Here is a 21,544-nt window from a genome sequence, read left to right on the forward strand (position 1 = left end):
TATATTGATATTGAAAAAAAAAATGCTATTTTTTAATCACTTTGTGAAATTTTAACATCTTTTGTAATTATCAAAATATTTTTTCACTTTAATTATTAATTAAGTACACGGAGATAAGTAAGTTGTAAACTACAAACTAATCATCATAGTTTGTATTACTTCTCAAATGCATCTGCATTTAACCACTCGAGATGTAGTGTAAGGAAATTTCGGCTGCAACTACATATTATCAAATAAAAATATTTCCTTTTCTTTTTTTTTCCGGTATCCGTACACGTTGAAAAAGTGAATTTTAGCCTAAAATGACAAAATTTTTTTATTTTATATTACGAATCTCCGTTTATTCTAGTTTTCAAAATAGTTTAAATTTTAACTGTGCGTCAATTAGAACAAAAGTTATGATTAAAAGAATATTAGTCGATGACTAAAAAATGAAACCGAAAATAGCATTCCGAAACCGGAAGTGGGACAAAAACAGTTATATTTATCTTTATTTTGGGATAATTATCTTTCTTTAATTTAAATAATTATTATTTTAATGTTGCTAGAAATGAACCTCTCAATTTATCATTTATATTAGTAGCTTTAATGGCATTATTTGGAAATTTGTCCCTAAGGAGGTGTTCGTTGAATTGCAAACATTACAATTTGGTGTGTATTTGGCTGTTATTCAGTTTAATAAAGGTTTTCTGGGACTGAAAAGCATACTCGACATAGTTGGAGTCAGCCGTGGCAATAAAACTTTAAAAGGTTTTACAGAACTTGATTTTGAGCGTGTGTATGAGTCTCAACGCCATTGATTAACTAATGTAAAAATTGTCAGAAAAAAATAGGGTTGCAAAAAAACAAAAAATTTGTAAAATTGAGAAAAAGGAAGGTATCACATACAAATCGGGAGAATTTTAGAAGTATTGAAGCATTTTTAAAATAGAAATGATATAATTTATACTTTAAATGCCTTTTTCTCAGAATGTAATTTCACGCAAAAATAGTAACTTTCAAAATTCATTATTAAAAAAGTTGTTGATATATTTCAATAAAAATTTGTATGTGTATTATGTATAATGTTTTCTAGTGCTTGTGCTACAATTGATTAAAAATACTTAATAGTTTTTTATTATTGGTCTAAAATGTGAAATACGGCGTAAAAAATTTGACAAAAATCTCATAAAAAGTTTTCAATTCTCTATAAAAAATTTAATTTTCCAAATATTTTTATGATTGTAGTCAAATCACTAGACAAAATTCAGCTCTTTATTTTGATAATAACACTTTTTTGATACAATAATTTTGGTGAAGAATATCCTTTCACAAGTTTTATGAAAAAAACATCATTTTTTTCTTGTTATTTAGCTTTTAAAAACAAAATATAATATAAATGTCTAATTTCTCTTATTTAATATTAGTTTTTACATATAATAAATATAAAAACATAATTAAAGTGTTCTGAAACTTAATATTTTTTAAAAAATCCTCCGAACGTGTTCGGATACCTTAAAAATCATTTTTAAAAATTTCAGATTTGACATTTGGTTTACAATGGCCGAATAAAGCCTTTTTGCTCGTAAAATTATTTTTGGATTCGAATTATGAAACACAATTCAAAATTTATTTTTCGATTAATTAACTAAAAATAATGATATTGCTAAATGGAAATGGCTTTTTGTATTTCGAAAAACTACTGCCTCTTTTATGTTTTTAATTATATATGCAGTTCTTTTACTGTAAGGAAATAAAGAAATGGTTACCTTATAACGTAAAGCTAGTCTATCTTATCGTTAAATTAATTGTCTGTGACAAAGATACTCGAGAAGTACCGCCAAAATTTCAAATTAATTTAAACGTTTTTCCCTTCTACCTGAATATTTAAAGAGATATTTTAATGCTTCTTATACTTTTGTTGTTTGAAATGACTGCTCATAAAAATAGTTTCATGTACTATTCAGCCTTAGGTGGAAGAATGATAATAAAATCTTTACAGGCAATTATACAAGTATACTGTTCCATACTTAGAGGATTTTTTCTCCCTATATTTTCTTACGTTTAAAAGTTCTCTGAAATCAGAAGATAATGTGTAATTGAATAATGCTTCACTACTGATTTTAATGCAAGATGATTAAAAAACATGCCTTTGTTTTATGACCTTTAAACAAGTAGTAAACAAAACTAATGGTAATTAAACAAGTAGGTAGTCGTTAGTGTTAATAGTATCACCTTCCAATTTACTAACATTTTGATGCTTGAAATGTTCTTTTTTTTACTGTGAAAAGTTATATCAATAACTTCTTTGATATTGCATTTTAGCTGATTGCCGTAAATAAAAGGTTGATTTTCTTTTTATTTGTTTATTTATTTCTGTTTACCGTTTGATGTAACAAGTCATTAAATGTTTCTCAATTTAGGACTCAGTTATCAACAACTATTTTTTTACAGTTATTTTTTTTTAATTATAAATTAATAACTTATTCATTTCGTTAATTTGTTTAAGCATAGAGTTTTTTTTTTCTGTCACTTGTTGATTTCAAAAATATTCGGCTTCTTTTAAAATTATGCTTACTTTATAGTACTTAGCAGGTCAGCAATCAACATGATTAAGATATATCTGCTTGAAGTCCTTTACTTGAATCAGTTAGAGTTGCTACCCCCCTAAAAAAAGTGGAATTTATGAAAATGTCATAATTCCATCCATCATTTTGTTCTGCCCCATTCCTTCAGGGCACAGCAAAAGGGGTAGAAAATTGAATCTTCCCGCTATCCTTTGAGGTTTTCTACACGTCTTCATTAAAAGAGTTATATCCTTTGCCGCCCTTTTACCCCGAAAAAGTGTTTCCCTGGTTCATTAATCATTTGGAGGTCTTCTTAGTACCCCCAAAAACAGTGTTTCTCTGTTTTCATGATTTCACGAATCATTTCATTTTATTTTTGGTTTAATTTAGTTGCTTTTTGTGACATTCCTTGCCAATTAAACAAAAAATAATTCTACTGGAAAAAATCTTGATGACATTTGTTTTTGATAAGCGAATTAATAAAAATATGAGAGACGATTATATTATCCCAGAGCATTTTACGTAAGGAAATGTTTATTGTATTTTAATTAATCAGCGTGTGATCAAGTAAGGTTCATTTGTTTTGAAAGTTAAAATATCTTGAACAAAAGCACACGAAGTTCACCTTTAATTTTCAGTTATACTAATGATACGTTCTAAAAGCAAGCATATTTTGTCATGCTTGAAGACAAAACCGCTTTGCCACTTTGTAGGTTAGATGCAATTATCTAAATTCCATTTATAATATCGCAAACTCTAGTCTTAATTGCCTAAAGTTTTTTTTTTTTTTTTTTTTTTTTCAAATTAAAAAGTGTAACAAAGTTAATAAGTCAGTTAACATGACAATTAAAAGAGCTGAATATGGAAACAGTTGGAAGAAAGTTGAAAATAGTTTTAAAAAGTTTTATTTTAGGTCAATACGAACATCTGAACTTTGCGTTCCTCTCCGTCATCTTAAATTTACGAAGAGAGGGGAGGAACTTAACCTTATACCTTAGAGAACCCCTTAAAACTACGAAACTTTCTGATCTGTTGACTTAATTGGATTTGATGTAGTAAAGTACATAAAAAACAATGTTACACTTGTCTAGCTATGCTAAACTCGTAAATAGGTTTGTAGAGTTTATCCACAAAGTAATAGAGAACTTTTAAGTTATGTAAACGTTAAAGCTAACCTTATTTTCCTCATCACTGCGCATGCTTAGAAATAGCGTATAGCTTCTCACAAATAGCGTAGGTACGTTAATTTGAAAGTAAGTATTTTAAAGATAGAGACCACGCCAAAGTTGGGCATAACCGACAAAATATTTCGCCTCAGCGAAGGTTTAGTATCGGATATTTGTCTGGAGCATTGGAAGGATGTACAAAAAAATTAAATCAATGCTACTAAAAAGAAATTTTCATTACAGAACCGAAATTACATCTGAGACATTTTCGATCAGGTCGAATTTGAGAAAATAAGTGCTTAACCCTTATATTTTCTAAATTTTATTGAAAATGTGAATACGAATCTTAAAGGAAGCTTATTCTAACTGCAATATACATGTATACTATATGTACTCCTATATTTACTTAGCTTACTATCACCAATATGTACTCGTAAATTTATTGCGGATTACAATAAATTTTTTTCTTTTTAAAGTGTAAGAGTGTAAATTTTAAATTCATAATTAAAATACTACTACTAAACTTTTGTTTAGCGAGAACTGATAGTGGAAGTAAACATAAAAGTTAGCTGTTTATCGCCAACATTACTTGCTGATTCCTGCCTGCATGGGTCAACAATTCTTTTCCTAAACGAATTAATACCGTTTATCCATTAAATTTGTTTTCTGGTACATAGCTTTTTTTTTTTTTTTTTTTTTTTTCACTGATTACTAAAACAAGCTAAGCCTTATTGGCGACAATAATAGTATGGCGATTTTTTACGTTTCTCTTAATTGATAGTACCATTTCTCCATTAGTTATGCTTTTTTGCAAATAGCTTTTTTTTTTCTTCTAATTTTCAGTTAGTACATATTACCAAGTTCTATTCCAAGACTAATCAATTTTATCATCTATTTACTTAAGTTAAAATAGTTACGTAATGAGCTAGTGAATAAAAGGATACCTTAGCAGCCAATTAATGTTTAGCATTAAGTGTATTGCTACAAAACACACATTTTAATAAGCAATTTTTTATTACAACCGTTCATATCTTCTTTTCATTCTAATATTATTCATGTAAGAAGTAGTAAAATATCAAAAGAAGAAGAAAAAAAAACGATTTATATTTAAAGTAAAATTGTATCAACCTAAAAAACTTTTCTCCATATCCAAAGAAAATCCACTCTGGCCTATTTCGTCTATCTGAAGTATATTTCTTGACGAAACTGCGACAATTTTAGCATAAATGCTTCCTTTATTTACCCCTGCCATCGTATATCGCCAATTCCAACAAATCATTCCTATTTTAATACGTATAATGAAAATAAAGAAGAAAAAAAACTTTCCACAACGCTAAGAAATGGCATATAGTGCAATCAAATCAACATATATTAAAATATGCAGCTTTTGAGAAATAGCGTTTATGTTCAAGTTCTGCCAAACGTCATGCAAAAGCTGTATTTAAAGGCATACGCTTTTTTTTTTCTTTTTTTTTTCGAGATAGTAGCGGACTTGTTTATTTACTTTTAGGTGAAGGCGATGCTTTAATTTGGTGTTAAGTTTTTAACTAATATTTACCACTCGCGAAATGAACGAGCTTTCAACCTCATTTCGAGTTCCTGCTTAGCAGACAAAAGGTTGTTTATCGTCCTTGTGGGCAAAAAAAAATTTTTTTTTAAGTAATAGTTGTTGTATAGAAAAATATTGTTTGGAAGTTGTAACTAAAGTCATAATCAATTTTAAATTAAGATTAAAAATGATGAAAAATTGTTCTTTTCCAAATAAAACAAAAATTTTACCCTCCCTTCAAAATGACGTAAAAGCACGTTTGATTTAAGTTTCTATTCAGAAGTTGTGCACTAGCATCTCTGTGTACTGCCCGATCGATTGCTAATGCCATTCTAAAAACATTTTTCCATTTGTTGCTCTATTAAGTCTTAGATACTTTGAAATTTATTTTTTAAAATACAACAATTTCGCAATCTATTTTTCCCCCTCTAAAATTCTCTATGTTTTTTTTTTTTTTAAAAAAAAAAACTCCCGTTGTGAAAATAAATTGATTTGCTGCTTGACTGTGCACTAAAATATTTCTCTTACATCTTATTTATTGATTTAAACCGAGCATTTTAAAGTCACTCACTATGTGGTGAAACGCACTTTATTTTTGAAAAATACTTATAAATGGATTTGTGAAATCCATTTTTCAAAAAGCAGAAAGTTCTGTTGTAATGTTCTTCTTGAATGGGGAAAAAAAATTCCCATTTTGCTTGTTTCCGAATAAATGTAATCTCATGCGGAAATAAACTACTAATAGTTAATTTCAAAAGCGAGTAGTTTCCCATAATTCGATTTCTACGTAATATTTTATTATAATGTTTAAAAAAAAAATTAAAAAGCCTTGAAAAATTCTATACAAAAATATGTTCAATGCTTAAATAGTTTTTACATTAAACTCTTAGCTTGCATGGCCTTTATCCTAGTTTACTTGTTTATTCTTTTTTGTTTTATTCCAATCCACATAGAAGCCATTAATCACACCATGATTGTAAACAGTATTGCCGAATTTTAGCTCTAGAAATTTTTTATTTATTCAGAAAAGGGAAAAGTACCTATTTTCTGTGATATTGTGTGATGTTTGGCGCCTAAATGTTGCACTTTCAGTGTAGTTTAGAGTAACAGCAGTAATGCTCTTGAATCGGTAGGAATAACTATTTTAATCTACTTTGAACTGTAATACAAAATTATCTGAAACTACCAATTTCACCACTTAAGCAACGATTTTTTATTAAATCTACTGCAATTTTATGAAAAATGCAATAATTGAATTAACAAATGATGTAACAAATCTTTGTTTCACGTTTAATCTGAATCAGTTTCGAGTACAACTCGGATGTATTGAAGCAGGATTGGGAAACGTTTGGCACAATTTTGGGTTAAAATGAGCAAATACGGTGGTTTAAAGCTTGGCCAAATACGTGTTCTTTGTTCGCCAAGGTTTAAAGTAACGATTTTTAGTTATTTGTGTACTCAAAACTCTCAATAAAAACCCACTAACTTCTCTTTTCAAGTGTTAAAAAAAATGACTTAAATATAACAATTGAACTTAGAAATCTGTAGTAGATCATATATTTGCTTTGGTATTTTTAGGGTATAAGTAATATCAAAATATGATTATTATCAAACAACGAGGTATAGATTAAAATTCATAAAACTGTTGCAGTTCATTTGCAATTTAAGAAGCAAAATATCGTTGTTTTTATTAAACTGCTTCTTCTACTATTTTTTTCTTTCTTTTGTATAGTTTCTAGTTCGTAAAACAGAATTTTATTTTGTTTAAATTGTTAAAGCATGTTGTCGGTAACCGAATTCCATGAATGCTCGATGATAAAAACACAATGACTTTAATGCATCTCTTCCTTTTATAAAAACCAAGTTAAATTTGCCTTCAATTCCGTCAATTTTTTCCATCAATACAAATGTCTCTGTCGCTACTCATGTCACCATATCTCTCTCTACATATTTTTTTTCTTTCTCTCCAATATCGGCTCTTCATTAGCAAAACGATCCATCACAGGGAAAGTTCTTATTAATAAAAATGTTCCACTCTTCCATAGCGATAAATCATCAACCAAGGTATCTAATGTCGAAAAAAGATCAATATGTCTTTTGGTGAAGAAGCTATGTAATGGCTCTATTATCTGCCTGGTTCCCCTGGATTTCCATTGATATCATTTATATGTGTGCTGGGGTTGGAGCACAAGCATCATTCAGTGATCGAATCTCTGGCGGGGGTGTATGTTGGTTTGATTGCTTTTCATTCCATGCCATGCTTTCGATTTGGGAAAATCGACCCAATCGCCCTTTTTTTCCTTAATCTTCTGTGATCAGGGGGGAGGCTTAAATGACTATCGGTCCAACGGTATTCAAAGATATATGGGAAAACATTGACTTGGTACCCTTATCATTGATTCTTATTGATAAGTAGGTTGCTCTTCTTGAAAAATCGCTGCTTACATTCATCAATGAATATCATCCGTGTAAAAATTTCTATTATCTACACTCAAAATCGAACAGAATTATACGTTATCAGCATCAAACCTTGTTAAATTTAAAGGTAGAATGTTTTTGTTTTGTGCTGAAACATTTAACTATTTTTCTGTATTTGTATCATGCATGATTTATGGGTAGGATTGAAAGACTTGGGGGCAATAATGATAAGCCACATTTTTAAATTGTTCAACAGAGAGTTTTTGATAAAAAAAATGCGGGAAATTTGCAAAATATCAAGAAACAGCTGATGTAAAAGAAACCTTCTTTGTAAAGTCTCTATGTTGTTCCAAACCCATCCATTATTTTACTTTTTTGAAAGTTATTATCGTGTTAAAATTTATCAAAATTATTATTCATCTCAAAAGTTACTTATCGATACATAATATCTTTTTTATGTTTAAGTAGAGGATCTGAGAACACTTAAGACTAATAGGGCCCTAGAATTTGCAAATCGATCCCTGTCTCGGAGTCTACACTTAAAAAGGTTTAAGCGATCACTATATTGTATCAATTTGAATAGCAATCTTATTTCTTGTTAGATCTTGCCTTGATTTTTTTTTTTTTTTTTTTTTAAATTCTCTGACCGCCTAATCTCATTTTCTCGTGTGAATTCAAACCAGCTCCCTTCATAATTATATTTTTGTGATTTGTAGAGAAAAAAAGTGAAATAGCTGCCTTTTTAATTTTGATCAAATTTAGTATTTTGCACTGAATATATTTTCATCTGACGAATCGATAAACTTGAATACCGATCATTTCAAAGAGTACGAGTTACTAAAAAGCTTCAGCTTTTTCAGGCAATATCAACTGGATGAAGGCCTCAAAAAGTTTCGATGCTGTGCTGCTGCTTTCCAGTTCACGCCAAGGTCTTGAAAATAGGCGCCCTTTTTTGAGCGCTTGAAATATGTCGACTGTTTCCTATTTATATATTTTTGAAACGAATGAAGTTTTTAATCAAGTAATTACATTTTATGTTATCTATTTTGACATATAAATGAAAATTTCCCATTCATTTATTGAAAATATATTACACGTAATTTACGTGTTAAAAATCGATGTTCAATATCACTGAATATATAATTCAAGAATTAAAAAGTTCCAGATTTCTTATTTAATAACAAAAACTCATTAGAGTAAGCAAAACCTATGGCAGTAATATTTTTTATTATTTTCTGTTTGGATTTTGCCATAACCGCATTATGCTGTTTTTTTATATATTAGAAGATGTCCCCTACATTAATTTGGCACCCTTGTAATTCTTCTTGTTAAATATTTCCTTCTTTTTCCCGACATGTCCAAGGCGAAGATTTCTTTCCGTAAAAATATCAGAGTATCGTAGCAACCGTTTTTCGAACAGATAATGCGTATCACATCCGAAGAATAAGAATGTATTCGGTTCCCTTCTCAAGATTATCGTCGAGTACATTACAAACAAAATATGATTTGTTTTATGTAAGTATTTTTGAATGATTATTTAAAGAAGTATGTGGAAATTTTTTGTTTTATTTATTTTTCCTATTTTTTTTTTTTATGTGTTATATTGAATAAGAAATACATAATTATAAAAAAATTCTGGAATGGAAATATTTTATATTTTATGTAAAACATCTTTTTTAAATTTATTTTTGAATTGCCCGAAACACTTTTTTTTTTCTACGCAGAACAATTTACATTTCAATAACAAACATTTTAAAATAATTGTGTAGTTATATAGCATTGAAATACTATTTTACCTTTGCGAAAAATGCAATAATTTAAGTAGCTTGAATTTGCTGCAAAATTATCTATTTCATAAGCGTGCATTCACAAATATATTAAGCACGAGAAATATTAACATAAAATAATATTAATATAAATTTAGACTTGATAATTTTAAAATGAATTGTTAAACGGGTAATGTAAGGTTACTTGTACTATAATACAGGGTGTCTATAAAAGAACTCCGGGGTTTTGAGGCAAAATATTTTAATGAAATAAAAAACATACATACATGTTTTATACATGACTGAAAAGCTTACATTATCAAGTTTTTTTTAACACTTAGTAAAGTTCTATATGAGCCCCGTTAGTGGCACGGCAGACGTCTAAACGGTATTTTACCTCTTCCCATGTCCTGGCGAGCATGTCTGGGGGGACGGTTGCCACAAAATTGACTATTCGTTCCCTGAGATCTTGGTAAACCCAACTCCAGGCTGCATCTTGTCAACGATTTCTTAGGGCTTCGAAGGCATGAAGCTCGGATTCTGTCCACTTTCTATTGAGACACACTCGGCCTACCCGGCGACTTTTGCTTCAAAACCCTTAAATGCACTGAACCATTGACGAATGGTTTTGTCAGAAGGCGGGTTAACACCATAGTTACGTCGAAAGTTTCTTTGTACGGTAACTAAAGACTTCGTTTCTATGAGCCAAATAACGCATTGAGCCTTTTGTTGCAGAGTCGCCATCATTTCAAATTTCGCGACGTCATTTCAAGGTCAACGCCCTGCAGCGCCGCCAACAGTTGATACAAACATTCCCAATTGGTATGAGTAAAATTTTTTGAGCTACTCTTTTCAGAGAAATCGACTAAATTTTGCTATCTTTTATAGTTAGTGAGATATGAATTTTTAAAACCCCGGAGTTCTTTTATAGACACCCTGTATAAGCGTACAGTGCGCAAGAAAAAAAAAAAATAATAAGTGAACCACTCTAAATTACCTTTGATCTAATGATCGAATTTTCACATTCTGGGACTCAATCTTAAAACTTTAATGGGGTGACCTCAAATACTCTAATTAATTAGTGAAGACGACGTTTTAAGTTACTTAATCAGACACAAACGTACTTTCCCTGAATAACTGTCTTTTTTTTCCCTTCGGATTTCTGACCCTCAAAATATAAGTAGTAGCCACATTCTGGGAAATATGATCCCCATAGTTTGGTCAAGAGAGCTATCCAAAGTTCGAACCCCTCAATGCTATTTATCCTTTTTGCGTATTTCGTCACATCTTGAGAAATATTTAAGCGAATTGAAGAAATTTTACACACTATTATAAAATTCATTTATCCAAAGATAATTAATTCCACGCTAAAAAGTAAATTAGTAAACATTTATTATTTTATTTAATCATAGGCGAAAAAATTTCAAATTGTACGGTACACATTTTTTTACATCATTTTAAAGAAGGTAATTTTGCATGGCAAAATACAAAATTTGAGCGAAATCAAACGAATCGCATCTGAGAAATCAAATTTTAAATATACGATTTTTTTTTTTTTTTTTTAATTTGATTTCTCAAGGACTATTCGATCGATGTTGCTGAAATTTTGCATTTTGCCATGAAATATGAATTCATATGAATACCTTCTATATGAATTAATAAATAAATGTTATCGCCGATAAAAATAAACTGAACGAATTTTAATTGCTGTTTGGTTTCGTATTTTACATTAACACTGTAGTTTTAACTTTGTGCGACATGAATTAGAATTTTTTTATTAACACGTTTCATTTTGGACGTTATTTTTTCTTTAGAAATTAAATAACGAGCACTACTTTCTTCATAATATGAATCCATAGTTGTCATTTATACATCCCAATCCAAAATTCAATAATCCGGTGATGTGATTTTATTAGCATAGGTATTTACTTTTCTGCAGTATTTTCCTAATATTATCTTCAATGTTTATCAAGTCTATCTCATATTGATCAGATGGATCTTCCTAAATCAAGTGAGATATTTTTTCCATTTAATGTATATCCGTGCAATAAAATTGTCAGCTCTCATATAGCACTAAGAGCACGCATTTCTAGGCAGGAAATTGCTTCCTTTCAATACACTGGTCACGAGTCTATCTTATTTCCTATATTTACTGTGATATTTTTTTTTTCTTCTTCCTCCCACTTTTACTGTTTTCGATTTCTTTTTCCAATTCCTGAAAGTTATGAATGAAAATTTTTGATTTTTTTATCTTTTTAGATGGTTTTCGAGCTGTCACTCTCAGGGCGAGGGGGATAGAGAAGTTAAGAATGTTGCGACATCAAAAATAGAATCAATCTTTAACGATTTCAATTGAACTTCATGTCCAGGTCTCACGCAGTCTTTTCTTTCCACGAATTTTACTCTTTTATTGAAAAAATTAATAGAAAATCAAACGGATTTAACCTTATTATTTTATTTGTATCCAATTTATTTTGGTGCGCTAAAAGAGTTTTTAGAAGTTTTCGTTTTTTTTCCCGGTAATAATTCTCTCAATGACTTATAGTTTCTTATAAACAATATTAAAATACTTTTTTAGCGCATTTCGTGTTATTATATACATATTTTTGTTGCGGACATTTGATGCTGTCATTATGAGACTACTCGCACATTTGCCTATTTTAGTATATCTCTTGTAGAGCCGCTTAGATAACTTAATGATACATCTAAGCCGATGTCACTTGAAGAAATCTTACCTTCAAATGTGCTCCAATCGATGACCAATTGCAACAAATATTGCACATTTTCGACATTAGGAAAGCACAAACAGTTGTTTAAGTGCTAAAAATCGCTGTAGTTCAGGTTAATAGGTTGGGTCAAATTTTCTCACAGGGGACAAGTAACCATAGATATTTTTTCTTGTGGAGGGGGGAGAATCCTTTTTTTTTTTTTTTTTTTAATAACACTTTAGACATTTTTGTAATTTAAAAACTGAAAATTAATTTTAAGGAATATTTTTGATTATTTAAGGACGCATTTTTTTAACATTTTGAAGGGAGGGATCAGCTTTAAAAAAAAAGATTTCGTTAAAGGATATTTTTCCAGCTAAATTTATTACATAAGCATCAATGCGCAACTTAACAATCTCCTAAAATAACAAATAAGTGAAGCGCATTTGCAACTGATAGTTTAGTTTTAAAAAAAAAGTTTTTTTTCTCCTTCTTTGTGATTAGATTTTGAAATCTTTTTTAGTGAGGAATACTTTTTTTATTTTAATTTTAATGTGGATTATTTTATAATCAAAATTTACATAATATGAGAAACACATTGGCTGAATTAAAGCATTAGTGCATGGCTTAGTTGAATTAAAGCATTAGTTTTGATTAATTTTTATGGAATATTTTTAATGTTTTTTTATATTATTATTTTGATAATTTTTGTTAGAAGTTTTTAATATCCGAAAAAAATATTGGAGTTCTCATAGATATCTCAGATTTTATGCAACAAATCTTTGTATCTTGTGACTGCAATGCTAACAAGACTCCTGTCAAAGAATATGATGCACTTTGAGTATATTAAGGATTAAACTCTTAGTGTTTGGAAGAGGATTTAATTTCTTTGATATCATTTTACAAAGAACTGGAAGATAACGACATAAGATTGATGACATAAACGATCTTAACACTAGAAAGACCGAAAATTAGTATATATACCTATATTGCCCAAAAGCAGTAAAGATGGCTGGATTGTGAAAGAATAACTAATGTGTAAAGAAATTTATTTAAAATTGATTTTTAATATTTTTTATATTATTTGCAGTTGTATAACAAGTCATTAGTAAATATTAACAATAAAAAAATTATATGCTGTACAAAAAGTCACAAAATTCTAAGAAATTGTGTCATTATATACATCATTGTTTTTCTAATTGAAGCAGTCAAAATGACTTCCTTGGGCAATCTAGTGTTAATAGAGCAAAAGTATAAGATTTTCCCGAATCTAATGGAAAGAGATCGTTTAAAGCAAAACAAAGAGACATGAATTTTGAAAAGTTTTGTAGAACCACTTCACATATGGATGGTGTTTTCAGTAGAAATGTAAACAATAACGATCTCGAGCTCGGCACCTACTCTAGTTCCGGTTAAAAAGTTTGCAGCTGCTTACTACATGTTATTCTGATAGGCGATGTTTTCAAACGGATAATTTTGTTTTCAATAAAAGAAATAAATTAGATAATTTCTGAGCTCAAATCTGCTGTATTTCATAAGATATTAATGTTATTATGAAATTCTGGGGTGTTTGGAGTGAAAATTTGTTTTAGTTATTTTGTTATTTATTATTGAAAATGGTGAACTGGTTGCTAGATTTTGAATAACTCGCTTTTTTGGCAGTCTTGATTTGGCCTCTTTCCATAAGTTTATTACTGTTTGTTCTTGTTGCAAGCTGTGCACCATCTTACGTTAGTGTTAACACTTTTAGCATTGTAAACACCAGTATTGTTAGCATTGTAAACATAAGTAATAAGTAATCAAATACATTGTTTGCAAGAATCTCAAAGCACAACGATGCCAAATGGCTTTAAAATACAACGGAAACAGTAACTCAGAAATTTAGGCGGCAAAGAGCTTGCAGCGTTCCCTAGTGTAGAAAACTCCATCCATAAAAATTCAATTCTCTTGTTTCCCTGTTATATTGTTATTTACTGTTAACAATTGTAACAACTTGTTTCGTGGAAAGGGCACTTACCAAAGTTAAGCTAATAAAAAAATATCATTCATAATTGAGAATTGATATCTCAGAGGAATAAACAGAAGAAAAAAAACAGCTTTAAAAAAATATAAAAAAGATCGGAAAAGAAAGCATTGGAGGAAATCATAGTGGCGCAACATTGTGCTTGAATTAAATGATTATTTTCATAGCGATCTTTTAAAATTTAAAAATAAAGTTCATGTTTTCTCTCAAAAGTTTACGCATTCCCTGGCATCAGTGAAATTTTTAAGCTCTGTTTTCTATTGCGAGCTATTCTAGAAAAATCTTTTCTTTAGCAACAATAACTTCGACTCTTCGCGAACGCTTTTGCGGAAATGATTTAATAACTTTTCCATTTTTAGCTACTCCAGTGCGTTTTTTCTCCCTTCTCTATTAAGTTTTTCAACCCACCATCTTTCTTTTGTTCGTTAAAAATATTTATTTTGCTCTTTTACCATTTTATTCCTATTATATCACAGCTTCAACAAAAGACATCTGAATATCGCGAGTTACTCCTTAGAGTTATATTCTTTTCTGTTTAATGAAAATCTCCATCTATTTTATCCTTTGTTTTAAAACAAAGATGGTTTTCTATTGTTTCTTTTAAGGTAAGAATTAAATGAAGATAAATGTGCAAAATAATTCCTTCTCTTGTCAGATTGTATTATAAATAACTTCATTAAAATTTCATTTTAGATGGATTCTCTTTTTCACGAATTCAGATGAGAAATTTTAGTCAGAAAATTTAATTTACTATTCATTTTTAAACCCATTGTCTCCCGTTGTTAAAGTATAGCAAAGTTTGCATACATAGTTCTTTTAAAAAATATACGAAATTTAGTTTCCAAATCCACACTCTACAATTCGTTGCTTTAAAAAAATAAAAATTCTCAGAAATCTGTTACTAAAATTTCTCAAATCATTTGGATTTTTCTTTGGTAGTTTATTTATAAATGATGTAAATTTAAGAGATCTGACGAGAATTAACGCAACAAGAACTAATAAAGTTATATATTAAGCCATGGTAAAGTTGTGGTAAATTCCGAAAATCACAAAAACCCATTACCACAGTACCTATATTGCTATAAAAGATTCTCGTTACCACAGCTTTTATAACGGAAATACTACTAAATACCACATTTATTTAAGCTTCATTGGCATTAGACGATTTTTTACGCCCTGTAACGATGTTAGTTCATTCACGAAAAAGAATTATTTTTAAAAATTATTAGTGTCTTTGCTAATTATTTCCGAGATTTAAAATGAATTAATTTTGTTTTTCGGTACAAATTTTGTATCAGAAAGCTAAATTAATGGAGAAAAGGAACCTTAAAAATAGTCATACTGTAATTGATACCAATGATGCCTAATTAATTTTGACAATTACTACGTTTATTATGCTAATTTATATCTAAATATATATATTAGAATTTATGATGTCAAAAATATACTAATTCTACTATAGCTCACAGCCTAACGAAAACAATAAGTACGAGAGAAAATTGTAAATATGGTAATTTTTGACCTCGAATAACTGAATACATTTTATCTTTTTTTTGATAGGATGGACTACTTTAAAAAAAAAAAAAAAAAAAAAAAAAAAAAAAAAAACATGCTTTGCTTAATTTGTTAAGGTAAAGACACCGGGAAGGGCAATAAATAATAGTAAAATTGATATGTTCTTGCATAATTGTGTCGGAAAATGTCTTTCAGTTTTGAAAGTAACCTTTTAAAGTCTATAATTAATACGTGAAAATCGGAACACCAAATCGAAAGTTATTAAGGAAGTTTCGATTTTTATTTTACCTTCTGTGCATTCAAAATGTTGCTCATAGTGTATTGATATGATAAAAATACTATAAATAAAATTCTAAGAAGTATGTAAATGTGGTACTTATAAAAAATGTCTGAATTTGTCCCATTTTTGTTCTGGCTATTTAATAAAAATTACTTGCCATTTTGTTCCTAATTTCGTAATTATGCGAAGTGTGTGTGACTCTGTTTTATATAATTTACATTAAATATCGTGATTTCTTGTCCTTTTTTATTCTAAATAGTCATTATAGTTCTTTTGATCATTATCATGTTTGATTTTGAAACCATTAAGACTTTTTTCTTGGTTCATTTCTCATCGAATAATCACTTTTCGCGCCCGTCAGCTGCCGGGTGCTTTTTTTTTCTTCTTTTTTTTTTACTGTAAGTTAATGAGGCAAATACAATCTAAAATTTTTTACGCGAGAACCGTGAGATGATTTACATATGGCTGATATTAGGATCCGTTATGTATGAGAGCGACCCCTTTCGCATTCAATTTCAATCTTAAGTCCATTTTTGAAATTTAATATTCTTGTTTTTAGGGTTACCATAATTCACTTCGTGAATCGAAATGTAAGGTTATCTGTCTTTTTTTTCTTTTAGATAAATTAAATTACTCAGCATACAATGCCCAAACAATACTAATGCGTCAATTTTTTTTACACTGTGGGAAAAAAAGTCTGCAGTAAAGGATATATTTATCATTTTTTTATCTCTTTTTTGTATTGTTTGTATTTACTTTTATCCAATTGTACAAACCCGGAGTGGAACAATAATTAAGCTATATTTTTCCGTTTCTATTTTGAAATTTATTTTATCAGCAATTCTGTAACTAGCTGGCTCATTAAATTTTTTAAAATGTTTGTTTCTAAAACAATTATACTAAAATAAAAACTTCCTAAAGTGTTATTAAAGTAATATTAAAATTTTTTTAAGATTGTTTCTGTTTTCTTTTGTAAGTTCCATTGTTAATAACGAAAAAAAATACTTGTGATAAATCAAACTTTTGCTTTTCAAATCGATTTAAATTTAAACATATAAGTTTACTGTTATAAGAACACTATGAAATAAACAGTTCAACTTTTTTAACTGAAGACAATCTCAAATGATGTAAGTAAACTCAAATAAGATATTGGAGCGTCAAAATAATTTTCCTTTAAAAGAAAAATTACAACCGTTCTTTATAAATAATATTTATTTATATGGTCTTGCAAGCATTTCCTCGTTCAAGAGTTTCGTTCACTTATGTGTTCAACCTTGCACATTCATAAAAATGATTTTAAAACGCTTAACTTCAGCAATACTACTTGTGTAATTGTGTGAACATCTATCTTTTCATACTGTTTGATGAGGAGAAATTAATATGACCTCATTCTATGTGGTTTATGCAATTTCGAACTCAGCATTTCTAATTAAGAGTTTTCATGCATATTATTCCCCCATTCTTTTTTTACCAAATTGTGTGTTATTTGATTGAAGATAATTTGGTTTAGGAACACCTATTTTATAATTGTAGCAAATATTTTGGAATCATATCTTTTTAAATTTAATATAGGGTTGAAATATTTTTAGTTTCTTTGGGGTCCGTTAATTTTAGTTATTTTTTCCATAAAAGAATAATATCTTACAAACATCACTTGTTCCACTACCCCTTGAGAACAAAGTTAAACAAATTGTATACCCTCTCCTTTGAAATGCTAAAATTACAGTTCGGTTGATCCACTCTGTGTTGCTAGTAAAAATATACCGTATTGCTACTGATAGTACTGTATTTTTTGATATTTCAATTTTAGGTTTTAATTTTGTTATTTAAGTTTTAAAAATGGAAGATTCTTATGTATGTATTGTAAACAGGCAGATATTTTGAATTCAAGGAGTTTGTTTTATTTATAATGAAAATTAATTTAGCTACTTTGTTTAAAGATTCATTTTAATTATTACTTGATCATTAAAAAAAATACAAACCATTTAGTTATTTTTTCCAAATGGGTAAAGCACCTTATTTCTTCTCAAAAACATGAAAAAATTGAGAGAAAGAAGAAAAAAAAGGTTTTCTGAAAAATTGTAGCTTGAAAATTGACCTCTTACATGAAGTCTTTCTAGAGAGGGCAGGGTTGGAATAATTTTTGTTATCTATTTATCTATGTTATGTAATTTTAAAATTTTTATTTTATTTCAATAACATCTTAATATCATTATCATTTTCTCTTTGATAATCTCTTCGTTTTATATTGTTATAAATTATTATTAACTTTATTTCAAGAACAGTTTGAAGTTGCACTTTCTCTTAAATCTGAGTTTACCTTACTCTTAAATCTGAATTTCCTTTAAATTCATGACGTATCGATTTATACTAAATTTTATGAATTATTCTACCCTTATTTGAAAGCTATTTAAAATTATTAATGTTTTTGAATTTTGTCATTTTCTTTGACCCATAATAGTTTATCCATTTATATTATATAAACTGCTTTGAATTATTATGCTTTTATCTCTAGAGCTATTTAAAGTTAAATTTTCTCTTAAATTTTTGTGTCGCATTCTTTAATTAATAATACTGAGTGTCAAAAGAATGACTGATGATTTGACAAATCAGTTATTTACAAAAAAATGGGAGATAAATTTGTATGATTCGCTCTGTGATCAGGATTTAAATAGGTATTTCTTCTCACCAAGCTCGTGAATGGTTATTATTGCTTGCTAGAAAAACTTTTCTAACTACTTTTTTTTGTTGCATGTCAGATAATTTTAGCAATGCCATCTGTTGACGAACTTCGTGACTAATTTTTTAAGATTAGTGAGAAGAGTTCTTAAGTTTCCTAAACAGAATGCAGTAAACCTTTCTTTTATTTCTCCTTCTGTTTTTCTTTAATTGATTTTTCAAATATTTAGTCATTTTTGGGACACCTAATATCTTATCCATATTTACTAAATGTCAAAGAATATTGGAATATCATCATTAAAGAAAAGTCTGAAACTGCACCCCCTTAACGATAATTAACTGATTTCTTGACTGAATATTAGTATCATAATGACTAAGCTTTTCTTTTTTCAGCTACACCTTGCAAAATTGGATTCATTAAAAAGTAAAATAACAGAGCTTACAACTATAATTCAACACACAGCTCAAGAAAGGGATGATCTTGAAAGGCAATTAAATAAAGCTCAGGTAATTATTAATATTTAGTATTTTTATTTTGAAAGGTATTATTATGATTAAAGAAGTGTGTTAATGATAAACTTCAATTCACAACACAAATATTTTTTTCAAATATCTTTAAAGACGTTTCTTTTTGTCTTCTTCTTTTTTTTCTTATTGCCTCTCATAAAATATTTTAATCAAAACATAATTTTTAAACTGTTGTATTTCAGTTAAATAAATGGAGGCTAGTTCGAGAACAAGAAGACAGATTAGCTCAGCAAGCTCAAAGATATGAAGAAAGACTTACTGAACTGACAAGTGTGATAGCAGAATTGAACAAAAAATTACTTGCACAAAGAGCCAATGTGATAAAGTGAGTGCACAATAACTTGCACATAATTTAAATGTAATGGCAATGTTAAAATTGCAATCCATAATAATGCATTCAAATGTAAAACAGTTCCTAAAAGGATAAAAAAAGGTATGGTCAGAAAATTTCAATTTATCCCACACGCAATTAGGGTCGTCATTAATTGAAAACTAAAGAAAACAGTCATCCCCTTAACCAAAACCAAATTTTAGATCATCAAACTGTCTAAAAACTAATAGCATTCATTTTAGTTTGTATTGTTTGTGCATCTTTGGTCGTCTTCAAATAATTTTCTTTACCACATGATAATCTGTATTCACATGATATGTTATCAATTTTTCAGTTACTTTTGGTAACTTTTATACACTGTGTTTATTTATTTATTTTTAAATCTTAAAAAGTAGTGCAGCTAATCTGAATTAGTTTTCTTTTTGGAATGTGCTGAAGAACCAAACCTCTGTTAGCTAGGAAAACCTACTGTAATGTTTTTTATTTTTAAGTTATGGTCAATATTTTAAAAACATTCTTTGATTTTCCACTTTGTTATTTTGAGATGCAAAGGCGGTAACATGCAACAATTATGTTTTTGTCAATATTTTACATATAGCAGTGATGGCTCAGAGGATAGAGCGTTCCCCTTCCAATTAGGTGAACCGGGTTCGAATCCCAGCCATTTCTTGTCTATACGAATTCCTCATCCGCCTTCCACCAACCACAGTGCTGATATGAAATATCCTCAGTGGTAGACAAATCTTGGGTTAGAGTTCCCTTGCCGCCAGGCTAACCGTGGGAGGTTCTCGTGGTCTTCCTCTCCACGTAACGCAAATGCGGGTTAGTTCCATCAAAAAGTCCTCCACAGAGGCAAATTTCTCCCAGTACTTGATCCAGGAGTTCCCTTGTCTTCTGGATTGGGTTCAAAATCATAAGACTACGTAGTTGAACATTAGTAGTCGTAAACCCAAAAATTGGGTCTGCTGTTCAACGACGGTTATAAAATAAAATATTTTACATGATGAAATATTTTACATGACTTAAAAAAATAATTGTGAAAGGAATAATAAAGTCTATGTATCCTTTATTACAACGTAAGAAAACATTTTTGTTGTGTTAGAAATATGCAAACATGTATAAAAACAAACACTTACACAAATTGTAATTTAACATAATTTATTAGCTAAAATTCTGAGACATAGTAGTTTTATGGGTTGGTTTGTAACCCCTATTTGCATGCTGGTTTGTAACCCTTTAGCTAACCTCCTGTATGCGAACTACAAACTACCATCATTGAAAATTTAACTGCCTAACTAATTGATCTTTTGTGTGATTGAATAATGGATTTGTCATGGTGAATAATTTTTTTAAAACTTTTAGAAACCAGAATATTAGAATATTTATACATTAAAGGGTAAATGTTGCCACTACTAAGAAAAGGTTTCCTCAATGGCCGTATAAGTCGACAGCTCTGAATATATGATAATTATTACGAACTTTTTTCGAACTTTAAAGCTTAATTTCGCATTTTTCACGTTTATAGCTTATTGTTGTTTCATATTAAGTCCTTCAACTACTAAATTGTTAGTAATGTAGTTTTTAAAAGTTTATTATTTTTTCCCTTCTCCTTGTTTCTGACTTACTTATATTTCTTGATTTTTACCATAAACTAAATTGATCACTAATCACGTATGCTTTATTTTGTACTAATTGTTCTCTTAATTCCACTGTGATATATATTTTAGAGAGGAGGATGAATGCAGTCAGCAATCTAATGAAGAATCTCGGCAAAGTGAAACGCCAAGTCACTGCACAAGCAATGATAATAATGCGACAGAGTCCTGTTCTGAAAGAGGTAACGATTCTATTGAATTTTGTCTCTATAGCCTTTAAAACTACTTATAAGGTGTTATATCTGGATTTTTATGTTGTAGACAAGTCATATAATATTTTACAAACATATGTTTACTATCTCTAGTTCTTTAAAAAAAAAAATATGTATATATATATTTGTTATCAATATGAAATACTATGCACAAGGGTTGGACAAAAT

The 21,544-nt window shown here is 29.0% G+C and overlaps 1 protein-coding gene across 2 annotated transcripts in view; it reads left to right on the forward strand.

Annotated features, from left to right (window-relative positions):
• The window catches only part of LOC107436492 (colorectal mutant cancer protein), an 82,925-nt gene that overhangs the window by 42,156 nt on the left and 19,225 nt on the right, over nucleotides 1-21,544 (forward strand). For both annotated transcript variants that reach the window (XM_043042916.3, XM_043042917.3), the window contains 3 exons: nucleotides 19,044-19,157; nucleotides 19,361-19,503; nucleotides 21,237-21,346. In XM_043042916.3, coding sequence (XP_042898850.2) covers nucleotides 19,044-19,157; nucleotides 19,361-19,503; nucleotides 21,237-21,346 — 367 coding nt within the window. The remainder of the gene's footprint in view (nucleotides 1-19,043; nucleotides 19,158-19,360; nucleotides 19,504-21,236; nucleotides 21,347-21,544) is intronic.

The sequence above is a fragment of the Parasteatoda tepidariorum genome, chromosome 7 (assembly GCF_982258835.1).
Source record: "Parasteatoda tepidariorum strain Cologne lab strain chromosome 7, Ptep-v5.0, whole genome shotgun sequence".
Classification (NCBI taxonomy): domain Eukaryota; kingdom Metazoa; phylum Arthropoda; class Arachnida; order Araneae; family Theridiidae; genus Parasteatoda; species Parasteatoda tepidariorum.